This window comes from Pelobates fuscus, chromosome 1 (assembly GCF_036172605.1).
Source record: "Pelobates fuscus isolate aPelFus1 chromosome 1, aPelFus1.pri, whole genome shotgun sequence".
NCBI classification, from domain to species: domain Eukaryota; kingdom Metazoa; phylum Chordata; class Amphibia; order Anura; family Pelobatidae; genus Pelobates; species Pelobates fuscus.
The window spans coordinates 3,149,786-3,163,558 of NC_086317.1; the positions used below are offsets into that span (position 1 = coordinate 3,149,786).

Sequence of the window (13,773 nt, forward strand, 5' to 3'; positions counted from 1 at the left end):
TCCACCGCCGCTTCCACCTACACCGCCACGGTCACTGCCTCCTCAACCTCCTACTCCACATCCACCTCCTCCTCCTAGTTCAAGATTATTATTTTTATGTATTTTATGTTATTTTAAGTGATTTCCCTATCCACATTTGTTTGCAGGGCACTTGTCCTACTCTTATCCCCATTTTACTTCCTTTTGCAGCCCTCTAGCCCTTTCCAGGACTTTTTTAGAGCCACTTTAGTGCCCAAAAGTTCGGGTCCCCATTGACTTCAATGGGTTTCGGGTTTGGGGTCAAGTTCGGGTCAAGTTCGAGCCCCGAACTCAAACTTTTTGCCGAAGTTCGGCCGAACCCGAAAATTCAGGTGTCCACTCAACTTTAGTCGCTAAGTCTCAAAGTGAATCTGTAATTGACCTGGCAGCCTGACATCTAGAACAACCAGACTGGCATACCTCATCACTGACCTAGAACAGCCAAACTGGCATACCTCATCGCTGACCTAGAACAGCCAGTCTGACATACCTCATCACTGACCTAGAACAGCCAGTCTGACATACCTCATCTCTGACCTAGAACAGCCAGTCTGACATACCTCATCGCTGACCTAGAACAGCCAGTCTGACATACCTCATCGCTGACCTAGAACAGCCAGTCTGACATACCTCATCGCTGACCTAGAACAGCCAGTCAGATATATAGTGGATTAGTGGGGAGCACAGTGTGTTACTTTAATACTATATGAGTGGAATATTTACTCACTGTTACATATTAGCATATATGCTGTATATATTGATATCAGTCACAAACAATGAACATATAAATCCTTATCACATTGGTATGCGCAACATTTGGAGCAAAGGATGATTTGCAAGTATTCATCCATTGTTAATGTCTATCAAGGTCCTTCCTTTGGAAATTAGTATCGAGATTTCTTCTCACTGTATTGCCATTACAAAGGCATGCTCAATCGTGGAACAGTTCCTGTCGTGTAGTATTTGCGGATTTCTCCACTGCCAGGGTTATTTTGGCTCTTGATCTCATAGTCAGGGATATGTCTGAGCCAGTGTCATTATCGTTAAAAGAGAATAAGGTTCTCTGGCTACCAGAGCTCACAGATTTAGATCAGGAGTCGTAACAGTGAAGCGGTGCGAGGTTGGAGGGATGAATGTTTCATTTAGTCTGAGCGTGGGAACCCCACTCACAGTCACCACCAGATTAGAGTCTGTGGATTGCAGACAGAATGTCATATTTGATCGTATGGGTCGTGTTACTGGTTCCTCGCTCACCAAAGTCCAGACCCCTGTGGGGATCGTCTGGTATTGAACAAGAGGACCTGGCTGCAAATATTCTTCCAGAAAGGCCTGTGGTAAAGAAATGATTAAAATTACTTAACAAGGTAGAGTGAATTCTATATTTTGTCAATGTTTTAGATGTGTATTTAAAGCACAGTAGAATATACATTTTGCTGTCTGTAGGTCTTGTTTGTGGGTCTTGTTTTAACTGCTTCCATAAAATGTTATATAACTTTTAACTGTTTGGCTCCCATTTTTACTCAACCGCCCCACCCCATGGTTTGGGTGCGTTTGCTTAGTTGAGAATTCACATTATAAGTTCATTAACAGAACATGAGGGTTGTCTAATGGATAAACTAATAATTATAAAAAAAATCATATGTAATAATTACACGTCTTTCAGCTCCATTAAAAACCTAGAATAACATGGAACTTCAATGATGCTAAACAGGAACCATCCAACACAGAATCTTTAGTTGCCATGTATAGAGAGATCTGTCTACGAAGCTGTATGGAATGGGTCGATGTGGGCTCAAGCCATGCATGATTTACAGAAGATATACATGATGATATAAACGTGAAAACATATTTACAGTCATTGGCTACCTGCATATTGAATTAGAAGCTGAACGCTATGAGCACACAGCACAAGAGTAATTTCCCATCCGACCACTCACTGATTCACTCCAGGAATAAATCTAGGACTTCACCTGTGGTGACATGTTGTGCGTCAGGCACATCGTTAGATGTTGTATGATGGATTCCATGCTGTGCAGGTGAGCTTGTCGTGTTGTGCGCAGGTAACGCTGAAGACTCTGAGCAATCAGTGGAAATACGCTCTGAGCAGCATCTCTTGGGTGTAGTACATATGGACTCTTCCCCTCTTTATCTTGCTCAGACAAACGCTGTAACTGACAGAAAGCTTCATTTATGGAGATTACCAACCTGTGGGCATACAGTAGAAAAAAAATATTTTTATTTGAAAAGACACATTATCATGGCCAAGATGGTAGCCAGTATCAAGTTCTGAAACCAATAGATCAACACATTCCACACCTCATCCAACCCTTTATACCACATGTCACAATGTGAGCAGGTTAACTACATCCTACCCAGCACTCCTCCACCTTCATATCCTTTGTGCTATTCATCATCCCTCTTTACCTGGTCACCCTGAGATCATCCAACATATTATTCTACACATCACCCAACTTTGTCCGCCCGAGAGCAGTCCTACATCCCACCTAGTGTCCTACTCATTACCCTCTATACTTGGTCACCCTGAGATCATCAAACATAGGGTTCTACTAATCACCTAACTTTGTCACAATGAGAGCAATCCTACATTCCACCCAGTGTCTTCTCACCATGTCACACTGACCGTGAACAACCTCCACATATTATCACTCAAATTCCTCACATTATTCTGTGGTGTCACACAGGGGAGGCCGTTTATATCCAAACCATAAAATATGTTAAATAATTGAAGAAGAATGGCACAATCTGTGCGAAAATACTGCATTTATTTATCTCTCTCAGTATTCATATGGACTACTGCCAAAATAAGCTGTAATTAAATTAGCTCCCTGTTTTGTTTTTTTCACGTTGACAGAAGTCCCGGTCAACCAGCCTTCACTGACTATCACTGTTTGACTCTGTCTGTAACCCCAGATTCCTGAGTGGTGCCTGTGGCGAAAGGGACCTCACCACTAGTTTTTGGTGGGGACTGATTGTCAGCCTCATGCCTTGGGACTATGGCCCCTGGGAGATTGGGCACTTTAAAAACAGTATTGGGGCTTATGGACTTGTATTGGTGTTTAAAAGACTGTTCTGGCCCTTTAATTGAAACTGGCTGCTTTGTCCCTCCTCAAGCTCTATTTCAGTCCTTGCTAAACTTAAACCCCATGGCGATTTGACTGTGTTCGTGGGATCTGAGCGCTGTTCGTATATATTGAGCGCTCAGATCCAAGCTATCTAGGGATAGGTAGAATGTGAGGGTTCTGTTCAAAATGATAGGAATTATGTATGTTTGTGTACTTTTGCTGTTGTTGTGAATAGAGATATTTTCTGTATGCTCTAGATAATTTGCTTACCACACCCAAGCCATGCTTGCAGTCGGTCAAATAGGACTTCCATCTAACTTTTGAACCACTGGACCAATTTGTATGATTTTGACATATGTTTGTATTTGGAGTATGCTGATTCTGAAAATGTACGTTTATGTGAATATGATGTATACTTTTAAAGTTATGAATATTGTGTAAAACTGTGTGTTTTCCTGCCTGTGATAATTAAGTTAGCCCATTGTGTTTTACTATATATTACTTGTTTGATTGGTTGTTCTTCAAAACCCTGTGGGCAGTATGAGTTGTGTAAAATGTTTCATTAAAACTTCAGTTCTACTTCACCCTCAATTTGGAGTGCTGTCTCTTATTGTGGGAATCTGCTACAAGGGATTGCTATGCTAGTCATACTCTCTTGCTATATCACTACTAAGCTCTTGTAAGAGCTTGTTCCTGTCTTGCTCTCTGAAGGAGTCTACGGTGGTTATGGTGTCGGCTGGAGTGCTTGAAGCCCTCAGGAAGCGCTAGGAGCATCCATCAAAGGAGGTACCCAGTCGGGGTGCCAGGTGATCCGTTACAGTGCTAATCTCCCCCACACATGCCAATGGCACCTGTGACAAATGCCCTGTGGTCTGGTCGTTTGCCACGAGCTCCTGGAGGAGCCTGTTAGCCAGTCTCCTGCCCCAGGATTATGGGCCATACAAAATACCCTACAAACTACTCGGTTCATGTGATTTGGGACTATGTTGTTCGGGAACCGAACAATCGCACGGACCAGAGACCACCCAGGAGCTTGTTAAGCCCAATTGACACAATAGTACCAGGGTAGAAATATGGATTTCGCTTGGTAGTTTGCTCGGTTTTAAACTACCGAACTCTACCGACCGTTAGCACTGATTTCATGGAACTGTTTTGGGCATAGGACCATGTGCACAGTCGGTCAAAATTATGACTTCCATGGAAATCCCGAACCCGTGAACCGATCTGGGTGATTTATGGATATGTTGGTCACCCAGATATTTTGGCTTTTGTGGGGTTTTCATGTGTTTTGGGGTTATTTTTTGGGGCAGGTTTGTTATATTGCCTGCTTCTGTACGTAGAGATAATTCAATTGTATGTTTGTGTGCTCATGTAATTATCTCTCAGACACAGAGGATGAGTATGTTAGATGTTTGCTTGTAACTAGTCTCCTCTCCAGGGCCAGATTAAGAGCCCAGTGGGCCTGGTGCTGACAATTATGATGGGGCCTAATTACAGAATCTTATCAACCAAAAACACTAAAACAGTCATACCTCCCAAGTGTCATGTATCTGATGGAGATGGTGTTGGAGGGAAACTCAAAGGATGCAGCTATAAGAATACACATACTCTATGCTAATCTCTCTCTAATTTATGCTTTCATCTTTCAAGTAAATCCATACCCCCTAACAGCAGTGTCCAGTGAAGCAGGAAGTCAATGGGCGGGGTAAAAGGGTGGGCCACTGACGCGAATCACGTGAGCAGAACTGCCAAAAGGGGCGAGCATGCCCAAAAAGGGGGCATGTCCGTCCAAAGAATTGGACGCCCAGTCCCCTAGTCTTGCAGTGTGTTAGTGTCCTCATTTCTCCCCGTCTCCCCATGTCTGTGTTTCCCTTGTCACTAGGATACCAGGGGACACAGACACCAGGGGACACTGAGACACCAGGGCACACTGAGACACTTGGGGACACTGGGAGACATGGGGGCACTTGTGGATACAGACATGGGGACACTGGGAGACATAGAGACACTTGGAGACATGGGGACATAGACACTGGGAGACTAGGGGACACTGGGAGACATGGGGACACTGGCTGGGCATACATACCTTGTATATTACTATATCCGTTCTGGTGTATGTATGTATGTGTGTGTGTGTGTGTGTGTGTGTGTATATATATATATATATATATATATATATATATATATATATTACTGTATGGGAGACAGACACAATATTACTCTATGGGAGAAAGAAGTTTTGAACCCCTGTTTAGCTCTATATTGAGAAGACAATCCTGATATGTTCATTATAATCACTCCGTAGGAGATTACAGGACAGACACCAAGCTTTCTCACCTGGCTTTACGTTTGCGGACCTTGCGAGCATATTCAGCCTCTTCATAATATCTCTCCTTGTAACTGGATGAAGTCGAGATAAGAGATTGAGATTGTCTGACTGTACTTTCTTCTGGACCTGTGGGAGGGAGAGACCATTAAAGAGAAATCCTTTGATAAGCTTCAAAGTGTCTGCACCCATTCTCTAGGTCAACCAGTCTGGAAAGATCACTCTTTAATAAATTATTTTTGTATATATACTGCCCACACTTTAAATATTTATCAAATATTTACAGGAGAGTTATGGGTGAGATCAATGTGTTCTCCATCCCTCTAGTTTACAGGAGAGCTATCGGTGGGTGAGATCAGGTGCAGTCAGTTATCACTTTTGTCTATTGCTTTTGGACTTTATGAACAATATCAAAACCTGCAGCTTCACATACTCACCATCCACATTGTACATTTTAACACCAAGGATCTGAGAATGCTTTGCCGGTTTCTTGGCTGCCAGATATGAAGGTTTAAAGACAGGGAAGTCCTTGTGGTAATTCTCCAGAACAAACAGCGCCGCTCTCTGTATACTGAACATGTGGGAAAATCCGATAGAACTTTGAGGATTGCTCATATTTAATTACATGAATCCATTAGTCTAACAAGAGATGGTTACAGCTTGAAGGAAGGCATAAGAGAGATCAAGTATCATGGGGAATGATGACCGTGGTATAAGCCAGGACTGGCTTATAGTTAAACAATCTGTGGGTATGGGAGGGCAACAGATGTGTAGTCAAGATGGAAAGTAAGATTCAGAAGACAAAGAACAGGTCAATTTGTGAAAATATGTAACTATTGGTTATTAGTGCAGACAATCAGAGTTAGTAATGCATTAGAAATGTGCCACTAGGCTTGTCATTGTCACAACTCGTTGACCAAATGAAAATAATGGAATCGCCTATCCCATCTCATAGGTTGGGTCCACAGTGATTGGTATGGCTCTTCTCATTGCTAGGTACCACAAACAATTTAGTTTAATCAGTCCTCTCATTACTTAGAAACATTTACCTGAGTTTTCCAAGACTGTAGAATCTGGACTCCCCATCACTGCTTCGCATGACCTTAAGGAAGAAGAAGGGCTGCAGCTGTCGGAGCTCCAGCAAAACCACTGCAAGGTAATGGATGAAGATAAGAGCATCCAGCAAGGAAGCTGAATACTGCACCACACCCAGCAAGTTCTTTTCATTCCCCCCAAGAACCCGTACTCCATAAAACAGCCAGTAGGACATAAGGAGCAGGAAGAGCAGCAGGAGAAGCAGAGCATGGAACTCCACCAGACGAGGGAGAGAACTACTTGGGCGTCGCAGGAAAACTGCCCAGGATCCTAAGATCAACAGCAACATTTTAAAGGCCACAGAGATGTAAAGTCCCTCACAAATGACTCCACATGGCTCCATCTCAGGCCCCCACACAATATGTGGGATTGTAATAAATGCAGGGGGTGTGAGGAGTGCAACCGCACCTAGAATACAAAAGACATAGAACCCCAAAAGAGTCCGTATGTTTGGCTTTGTCCTCTCAGTAACCGTGTAGAGCTCTGTCTGAGTCAGATCTTGTACCGACGTGCTGCGCTCTGAGGTCACTGCTGTAGTAGTCTCAGCCCAGTTATCATCCTATAATAAGAAGGAGATTAAATAATGCTTAATATAAAAAATGGGTAACATAATGTATAGCTTGGAGGAAAGACGAGACAGGGGGGATATGATAGAAACATTTAAATACATAAAGGGAATCAACACAGTAAAGGAGGAGACTATATTTAAAAGAAGAAAAACTACCACAACAAGAGGACATAGTCTTAAATTAGAGGGACAAAGGTTTAAAAATAATATCAGGAAGTATTACTTTACTGAGAGGGTAGTGGGTGCATGGAATAGCCTTCCAGCTGAAGTGGTAGAGGTTAACACAGTAAAGGAGTTTAAGCATGCGTGGGATAGGCATAAGGCTATCCTAACTATAAGATAAGGCCAGGGAGTAATGAAAGTATTTAGAAAATTGGGCAGACTAGATGGGCCGAATGGTTCTTATTTGCCGTCACATTCTATGTTTCTATGGTGGAGAACTGGAGCAATATCTGTCCAGATGCAGGCAACAGACCAACATATGAGCTGGTGGAATAAAAGACCGCACCTTATTCTCTTACCCAATAAAACACAAACACCGATCTTATATGGGTCAATAAGTCCACATCTTTATTAAATATATAAATTATAACGTAACATGAGAACATGAATAATTAAAGTCATTGCCTCCCACCCCACCTATAACATGACATATCCCTCTTTCATAAAAAAGGCAATGTAGCGGAATGGGCATGTGCAAGTTACTTTTTATTCCCTATAGTGGCTGTCCTTATCTTCTCCCCTTGTTATTTTGTATGTTTTTCCGGTTATTTTGTGCGGTTCTCCTTTGGCCGTTCGGGAGACTTCATACGAATGGAATCCATTTTTCTCCCGAGCAAGGACCACCCCTGTACCCCATTAGAACGTTAACACCAAACACTTAAGTGCGAAACCGCAAGGGAAACAATTAATGAATGCCCTCTTGGGTGGCCGCCATTTCGTGTAACCGAACACGTGGCTGGGAGAATGGCGGCCATCTTGTCTCCTCTGAACGAGGGCAGCGGTACTTGGTCGTCGAGTGCCTGGAACTATTTTCAGCTTGGTGTGAACACCGGTAAACTGCGGACCGCTGCAGTTCCGTTTCCCGACCACCTACACAGGAACCTCATGAACAGAGACTGGCCAGGGCACCTAATCTCCTGGAACTATTTTCGACTACCACCTCGTGTCTGTCCGGTCAAATCTTCACACGATGCCGTTCCCATTCTACCAAACCGATCTGAGTGATTCTTGGATATGTTGGTCTCTCAGATCGGGGCTATCAGGGAATGCTTTTTTTGTGGGGTTCCTATGTATGGTTGGTGGACTTTTGGGGTAAGTGATATTTTTGTGATTTTTTTTGTGCTTGAGAGATAATTAAATTGGAGGAGTTTGCTCAGGCAATTATCTCTCAAGCACAAAGGATCCTGGGATTGAAACCCTTGTATTTTCTGCCTGTGAAACCCATTGCATGGGAGCAGGGCCAGACTGGGAACTAAAATCCGCCCTGGAAAAAAATTCTACACCAGCCCAATAATGCGTCGCGCCAGCATAGTGTGCTGATAAAGAGGGTGAAAAAATAACTAGAAATTGAAAACTCTTACTCCAACAAAAAAACGCATATAGGGCTTCAAAATAAACAAAAGAGCGCCTTTATTTTAAGTAGACGTACATTTGCATGTGATCAATGTTTCAGTACAACTACTTTGGCCTATTAAGGACATTTTAGTAATGGGACTGAAATGCTGAAGTGATTTGGTTAATTTTGAAGTTCTATGTGTGCGCTCTTCACTTTGCATATGTTATTGTGCATGAGTATGCAACAAGCAACAAGACAGGGCCAATACGTGCTCATTACACACACACACACACACACACACACATATATTAATGACATTTATGTGTGTATTATGCATATATAAATGTATATTGCTATATGTGTAAATATTATAGGCATAATTATATGTTACTAATACACATATCAATATATATATTTCCTGGTCATATCCATGGCAGCACAACATTGGGTAGCTCCTCCCTATCCCCATTGGACAGGAATAATAATTAAGCCGTAGGAGTAGGAGTACCACCTCCTACCCCTCCTTCCCCAGTCTTCTTTTCCTGTCCTATCCCTAGGACATGTCAGTCTTTTAAAAGACTATAGAGATTTTCTTTAATGGCGTACCTGAGGATTAGTTCCTCTGGCCCCTGGGGAGTTCACCCTCTCTCCCCTGGGAAGTCTCCAGTATACGGCCCTGCGCAAAGGTGTCCCCCTGGAGAAAACCCCTTTAGTGACCGGGGGTTTTTCCTTTCTATAATCTTGCAATGACCCCAAGTGAAGGACCATGGAATTAAGCTGGTTTTCTGATTGGATTTCCCCCCACCAGTAACAAGGTAATGGCTCAAGTGGATTTGTACTTACCACCAGGATCATTTTGCCGGTAAGTGGCCTGTTTCTCCAACTCTAAGGAACCTCCTTGCGCCTATAGTGTATGCTGTGCAGCGTTCTGTGGTTCCTGTGCGCCTGCGCAGCGTTTGGGAGTTTCCTGTGCACCTGCGCGGCGTTCGGGCGTCTCCTGTGCGCCTGCGCGGCATTCGTGAGCTCCAGGACGCATGCGCGGCGTTCGGTAGTTTTTAGCGTTCACACGGATTTTCATTCAGATAAGCGTGCAAACGCGATTAAGTGCGCGAGCACGAATGAGCGCGTTCACGCACAAAAGCCGTTCGTATATGTCCAATTTGGGCCGTTTGCGCGTTTTTTCGATCGTTTGCGCATGCGCGATGACGTCAGACGCCCTTCTTAAAGTGCCAGACCTCTTTTTAGGGCAGGCTGAATTTTCATCCTCCTGGAAAGTTTTTCTGCACCATAAAGTTCCCGTGACTGTTGGTTCTTCACCTTTCCAGGTTCCTTTTTCTTCCAAAATGTATAGTAAGTTTTTTCCCTATTAGTATTTCTTATTTCTTATATTTTCTTCTTCTTGATTTAAGTTTCGCTGTTCCATCAATTATTTATAGATGGATTCTCGTTCAAGATCCAGGGAATCGGATTCTTCTCACCATAATATGTCACAATCTAAGCAATATAGGTAAGCCATCTTTTCATACAAAAAAAAAAAAGAGTGGTAATGTACTAATAAGCACGTTTGGTGTATTGCAGTGCTAAAAGTACAAAGACTTCAGGATCGCCTAAAGGGACGCTGTGCATATCCTGTGATAACAGAGCCATAGAAGGGAAACGTCTCTGTTCGGATTGTCTCTCAGCAGCTGCAGGACCTTCTCATTCAACACCGGACATTATGCAACTTATTAAGCATGCAGTTGCCCAGGGCATCAGAGAGTTTGGAAAGACCCACAAGCGACCTAGATATTCTGAGCCCTCAGATTTGTCTCCAGGAAACTCGGAAGATGAGTTTATGGATTCAGCTTCGCTGAGAGACCTAGCTTTTTCCTCGGAGGAGGATGCTATGCCAGATCCTGACTTCCTGGTACCTGCGTAAGTGGATCATTTAATTGCACGGGTCAGAGAAACACTCACCTTAAAGGAACCCTCGGAGGAGGAACCCTCGGAGGAGGAACCCTCGGAGGAGGAACCCTCGGAGGAGGAACCCTCGGAGGAGGAACCCTCTACGTCTAACCGCTATTTCTCTGATCTTAGAAGGAAAAGAGCGGCTTTCCCTGTGCATGCCTCAATTAGTGATCTTATTAAAGAAGAATGGTACAGATCTGATAGGTCATCTGCAAAAGGGAAGTTCTCCAGATTATATCCATTTGATCCCAAAGATGCAGAAACATGGGATCTTCCACCCAAAGTTGATGCTGCAGTTGTCAGACTAGCCAAGCACACTACCCTACCTGTGGACGATGCAGGTTCGTTCAGGGATCCAATGGATCGTAAGATGGAATACTACCTTTCCAAATCCTATGTAGCCTCACCAACCCTGCTGTTGCTCTCACGTCAGTTACAAGAGAACTACAACAGAAGGTTTGGCTACAGGAGCTGGAGGAGGACATCAGGAGTGTCAGAAGCCGTTCCTCCATTGTGGATGGCCTAAGAGATATGTGTCTAGCCATTGATTTCTCATCAGAGGCAGCAGTGGATCTAGTAAGGAATTTTGCTAGAAATATGTCCTTCTCGATTTCCTCTAGACGTGCGCTTTGGCTCAGATCTTGGGCAGCCGATGCTTCCTCCAAGAATAGTTTGTGTTCCTTGCCATTCCACAGGAGTATGTTGTTTGGTAAGAATTTGGACGAATGCATTAAGAGGGCAGCTGAAGGAAATAAAGCCTTTCTCCCTCAGGAGAGGAAATATAAACGATCCTTCCATGCCCGGAAAGAGTACCATTCCTTTCGAGACAGTAGGTCATACAAGCCGGGCAGAGAATATTACAGATTTCAACCTGGGAAAGGAGCCCCATCTGGAAGCAGAGGAGGCAAGTCACGCAGTTATTCTTCCTCCAAAAATCCGAGGAATTTATGACTACATAATTCCCAAATCGAAGGTGTTGGGGCTTGTCTTCTCCAATATCTACCGATATGGGACAAATCCACAAGCGACGGTTGGGTGCTGGATATTATTCGGAGAGGATACCTTCTAGAATTCTTTGAACATCCTCCCAACAGGTTCTTTCACCTCACAAAGTGGCCAGGGGACAAAGAAATGTGCATGGCCCTACGAAACTTCATCCTTTCCTTGCAGAAGGAGAAGGTCATCATCAAAGTACCAGCAGACGAAAGAACTCAAGGGTTTTATTCCTACATTTTCCTAACGAAGAAATCCTCAGGGGGATGGAGACCCATTCTGGATCAACACAGGCTAAACAAGCATCTGCACATTCACAGATTCAAAATGGAATCCCTGCAGTCTAGAATAAAAGTAGTGTCACCCAACCAATGGATGCTGTCTATAGATCTGTTAGACGCATATTTTCACATACCCATTGCCCAAACCCATCAAAGGTTTCTGAGGTTTGCTGTGGAAGAAGGTAATTTCCAGTTCAGAGCCCTCCCATTTGGACTGAGCACAGCCCCGAGAACATTTACAAAGGTACTGATTGTTCTAATTGCAGAACTCAGAAAGCAGAACATCGCTATTTACCATTATTTGGACGACATCTTGATCATAGGAAACAACGAAGATTCTCTGACATCCCATGCTATTACCAGCATTCAGTTCCTGCAAGCCCACGACTGGAAGATCAACACCAAGAAGAGCCACCTCCACCCAACACAATCTATGATTTACTTAGGTGCTCACTTCGACACCCTGAAGGGCACTGTCCAACTTTCATCAGCAAGAATACTGAAACTCAGGATACTATTGAGAAGGATGTTGAAATCCAGGGTTGCCCCTGCAAAGGCTGTCAAGAGCCTCCTAGGTTCTATGTCCTCCACAATAGGACTGACCAGATGGGCACAATGGAGAATGAGACCATTCCAAGCCAATTTCCTGAGGCAATTCTCCTCCAGGAACCTGCTCCAACCCATCAAGTTACCCCTGACTGTGCGCCATTCTCTAATGTGGTGGCTAAACATAGAACACCTTTCCAAGGGTTTTCCACTAGGAGACATCGCATGGATAACAGTGACAACGGATGCCAGCCAGTGGGGATGGGGCGCTCATTGTCTCCAAGACTTTGCGCAGGAAGAATGGAGTTTCAGGGCAAGCAATGTTCATTCCAATTTGCTAGAGCTTCTGGCTGTCCTCAAAGCATTGAAACACTTCTCGATTCATCTCAAGGGTCAATGGGTGAAGATAAAAATGGACAACTCCACCGTGGAATCCTATGTCAATCACCAAGGATGTACACAGAGCTGCAAGATGATGGAAATCATGAATCACCTGATGTGGTGGGTTCAGAGAAACCTGGCAGGTCTTACAGCCATCCATCTACCAGGGAAACGGAATCAACTGGCGGATTTCCTCAGCAGATCCAGGATAGATCCAGGGGAATGGTGCCAATCGGACAGAGTATTCCGCATGGTTGTGGACAAATGGGGTCTCCCTCAAGTAGACCTACTAGCCACTCGGGCCAACAGAAAAGTATAAAATTTCTTCACAAAAGAAGAAGACCATCTAGCACTGGGAAGCGATGCTTTATCAAGCCCCTGGAGATTCAGGATGGGATATGCATTTCCCCATTTCCACTGATTCTCCCACTCCTGAGGAAGATGAGAACAGAGCAAGTGTCACTCATCCTGATTGCGCCTTATTGGCCTCGAAGACCTTGGTTTCCCCTGGTTTTCCCCAGAGCTCTGGATCTTCTGTTCCAGGGTACGGTGTTGCATCCAAATCCTGTTTCACTCAATCTCATGGCTTGGAGACTGAAAGGAACCGGCTTTTGAACAAAGGATTCTCCCAGGCTGTAATAGACACTATGCTGAAGGCACGTAAGCATTCCACTTCGGCCACCTATTATAGAGTGTGGGAAGTTTTTTCCGACTGGGCCCTTCCCAGAAGCATTGATATTCAAGATCCCTCTTCCTCTGATATTTTGGAGTTCCTGCAGTCTGGGCTTGCTAAAGGTCTGAGTTACAACACTCTTAAAGTACACGTCTCAGCTTTGTCCGCTCTAACCAATCATAGATGGGCATTGGACTCAGATGTCATCAGATTCATCAAAGCTTAAGATTAAGCCTCCAATTAAGCCATTTGTTCCATCCTGGAATCTCCCTTTGGTCCTGAATGCCTTAAAATTGGAGCCCTT

The 13,773-nt window shown here is 44.0% G+C and overlaps 1 protein-coding gene across 1 annotated transcript in view; it reads right to left on the bottom strand.

Annotated features, from left to right (window-relative positions):
• Nucleotides 1–369: 369 nt before the first annotated feature.
• The window catches only part of VANGL1 (VANGL planar cell polarity protein 1), a 78,084-nt gene continuing 64,680 nt past the window's right edge, over nucleotides 370–13,773 (bottom strand). The window contains exons 4-8 of the mRNA XM_063445800.1: nucleotides 6,477–7,081; nucleotides 5,865–5,998; nucleotides 5,439–5,556; nucleotides 1,989–2,223; nucleotides 370–1,347 (exon numbers count right to left, since the gene is read on the bottom strand). Of these exons, the coding sequence (XP_063301870.1) occupies nucleotides 1,096–1,347; nucleotides 1,989–2,223; nucleotides 5,439–5,556; nucleotides 5,865–5,998; nucleotides 6,477–7,081 (1,344 nt within the window). The 3' untranslated portion in view covers nucleotides 370–1,095. The remainder of the gene's footprint in view (nucleotides 1,348–1,988; nucleotides 2,224–5,438; nucleotides 5,557–5,864; nucleotides 5,999–6,476; nucleotides 7,082–13,773) is intronic.